General features: G+C 37.2%; 1 protein-coding gene across 1 annotated transcript in view; it reads left to right on the top strand.

Moving 5' to 3' along the window:
* The window catches only part of LOC122260137 (NOP protein chaperone 1-like), a 7,360-nt gene that overhangs the window by 1,361 nt on the left and 3,499 nt on the right, over positions 1–2,500 (top strand). The window contains exon 2 of the mRNA XM_043027267.2: positions 2,318–2,391. Coding sequence (XP_042883201.2) covers positions 2,318–2,391 — 74 coding nt within the window. The remainder of the gene's footprint in view (positions 1–2,317; positions 2,392–2,500) is intronic.

Raw genomic sequence — 2,500 nt, 5'->3', positions numbered from 1 at the left:
CCATGTTCATAGGGAGTATAATTTTACTCCAGGGGATGGTCTGACAATGGGGATCATGATGTACTTTTCTAGCACCAGCATGAGAGAGAGCCTTGAATGGCACTCATCCACAGTCTCTAGCAAGCATTATCTTTAGAGAGCGATGACACACAGCAAGTTGCCGACCTCTTGCTCTAAAGTACTGCTGTTGAAGGATGTGCAGCAGAACGAGAAGAGGAAGGGGACTCAGACCATGCCCAGTGTCCCTGTGATATTAGGGCTGCTTTGTACAATGGCATTCACAGTTATAAGCACAGGTTTCCTTCCTCTTCCCTGCCTCTTCCTGTTATCTTCATTGTGGATGGTTATATTTTTTGTATTCATTCACAGCAGTATACGAATACACTTTTTATGTGCTGGGGCATATGTAGCTGTGGTACTTGCAGCGTAAACACAGGTCATCTTCCTCCTCCCCATTTCTTCATTGGCCTGATGGCAACCATCATGATGTACATGATGTTGGGGGATTTTGGGTCACTGTGTTTCTATATTGTAATATGAGTAATGAATGAATGATGCAATCATAATTACTATAATAGCTTTAATATTATATTAACCCATTGTTTGCAGTTTTGAATAAATATTTGTGCAGTAGGACGGCTTGTTTACATTGTCTGGCATGGTGCCATCAGCTGCTAATGGGTTAACCTAAAATAAAAAAACTAGATGGCACCACATTCTCCTAGCACCAGCAGGAGAGAAGGCCTTGACTCAAACCATGCCCAGTGTCTACAATATACCCCTGTGCCAGTATGAATGTCCTGTACTGTGCCACTGATGGTCATAAGCACAGTTTTCCTTCCTCTCCCCTACCTCTTTCTGTTTTCTTCATTGTGGATAGTTATATTTTTTGCACTCACTAAAGGCACTACATGATAAATCAAGTTGCTTTTTATCCTCCCATAAAACAGCAGACTGAGTTTAAAGAAAATAATGAACTGATATAGACCCTATTCTCAAATTTTAGTCAACTGCACCATTGATAGAGCCTGTCAAATGACACAGATAAGTCTCTCAATACAAAAGAACACAAAAATGGTTCTAGTTTTACAAGTAAAGGAAAGAGAGTGGGAAAAGTCAAGGTATGTTGTGTGAAGATGCCTCGCTCTGCCCATCCTGGAAACTGGGCAAGCAAATCTGTCCCAATCTGCAATGAGTTAATGGGCTCAGAACCTCTTTGGTGAATTATCAATATATACACCATATTAGAACCAATACAGCACACACACATCCTCTTGAAATGACAAATGACCTTGCAATCCCCTGAGCAAAAAGAATTGATTGTCCTGAATTTTTTTTCTTCTGATAGATGGCTCTTTTCCAATTAACTTCAGAACAATTTAGATAGAAATGCATCAGTCATTTTTTATTGAAGGATAAGGGTGGAAAGAGGTGTTCCCAGTATTATATTTCTATATTTGATAATGGATGAGATATTAGCCACAGCCACAGCCCTTCCCTCCATTGTATATGAATGTACAATAAATTTTACCAAGTATGTTATGCACCCATTTATTTATTGAAGCAATCATAGGATTTTTATGCTCCATTATAATTTTTATTTATTTATTCCTGTATCAATACTCTAAACACCTTGTCTGATATTGAAATGGAGTTTCAACAGTTTCCCATTGCTTTTTTCAGGCAGTCACAGACCTCAAATGGTTAAAGGTCAGAATTCATGAAAATTACAGTATTGATAAAGTTTCCCAATACCATTATATAATATACATATCTTTCTGTTGTAAGCTTGTGATTTAGACTGGAGCTAGAGGGAAAATAGTATCAATATAATAGCAGTAACAAATTATGAGCAAAACATGTTTAGATCAGGATTTTGTTTCAGAGGACAGTGAACATTCATTAGATTATTTTCTTGGCAATTTTTTGATAGTTGTAGGTCTTGATTATAATTGATCAGTCATGGCATTATGGTTTAGGGCATTTTGCAACTTCCTTTAGCTTCAAAATTGGTCCATATGTGCAGTCATTGCTTCTTAATAGGTGGAGGAGTTATTACTCTTGTATACATTTATATACATTTTGATATCAAAAGGGGTCAAAACTTGCCATGCTTAATTCCTGCTTTATGAACAAGCGGTGGCATACCAGAAGGAGGACGCAAAAGATCTTGCCAGTCTGCATTCTGTGTCCCACACATTAGTTAAATGAGTTTATGCTGCAACATCTCTTGATTTGTCTTGTTTGTCTTGTCTTAGCAAAAATGATAGGCATCAGTGCTTTTAGTAATCCTAAATATTATTTCTAATTTTTTCAGGCTCAAAGGCAGTCATAGAATCCTTATTCAAGCCACCTCCGAAGAAAGCAGGGGATGGACCTCGTACTTTCAAGGTTAGTGTAGGATCTGTGTTAAATGTGCTTCCTAAGTGATATTTACTAACTTTAAAGGAAAAGATTTTCACAAGGTAGTTTTATAATATGTTTAATAAATGTTTTCTTT

Source organism: Penaeus japonicus, unplaced genomic scaffold (genome assembly GCF_977035675.1).
Source record: "Penaeus japonicus unplaced genomic scaffold, GWHDUDI00000001_assembly GWHDUDI00000021, whole genome shotgun sequence".
Taxonomy (NCBI): domain Eukaryota; kingdom Metazoa; phylum Arthropoda; class Malacostraca; order Decapoda; family Penaeidae; genus Penaeus; species Penaeus japonicus.
Note: the sequence above shows the minus strand (reverse complement) of the source record. Positions and strands in the feature narration are given on the sequence as shown.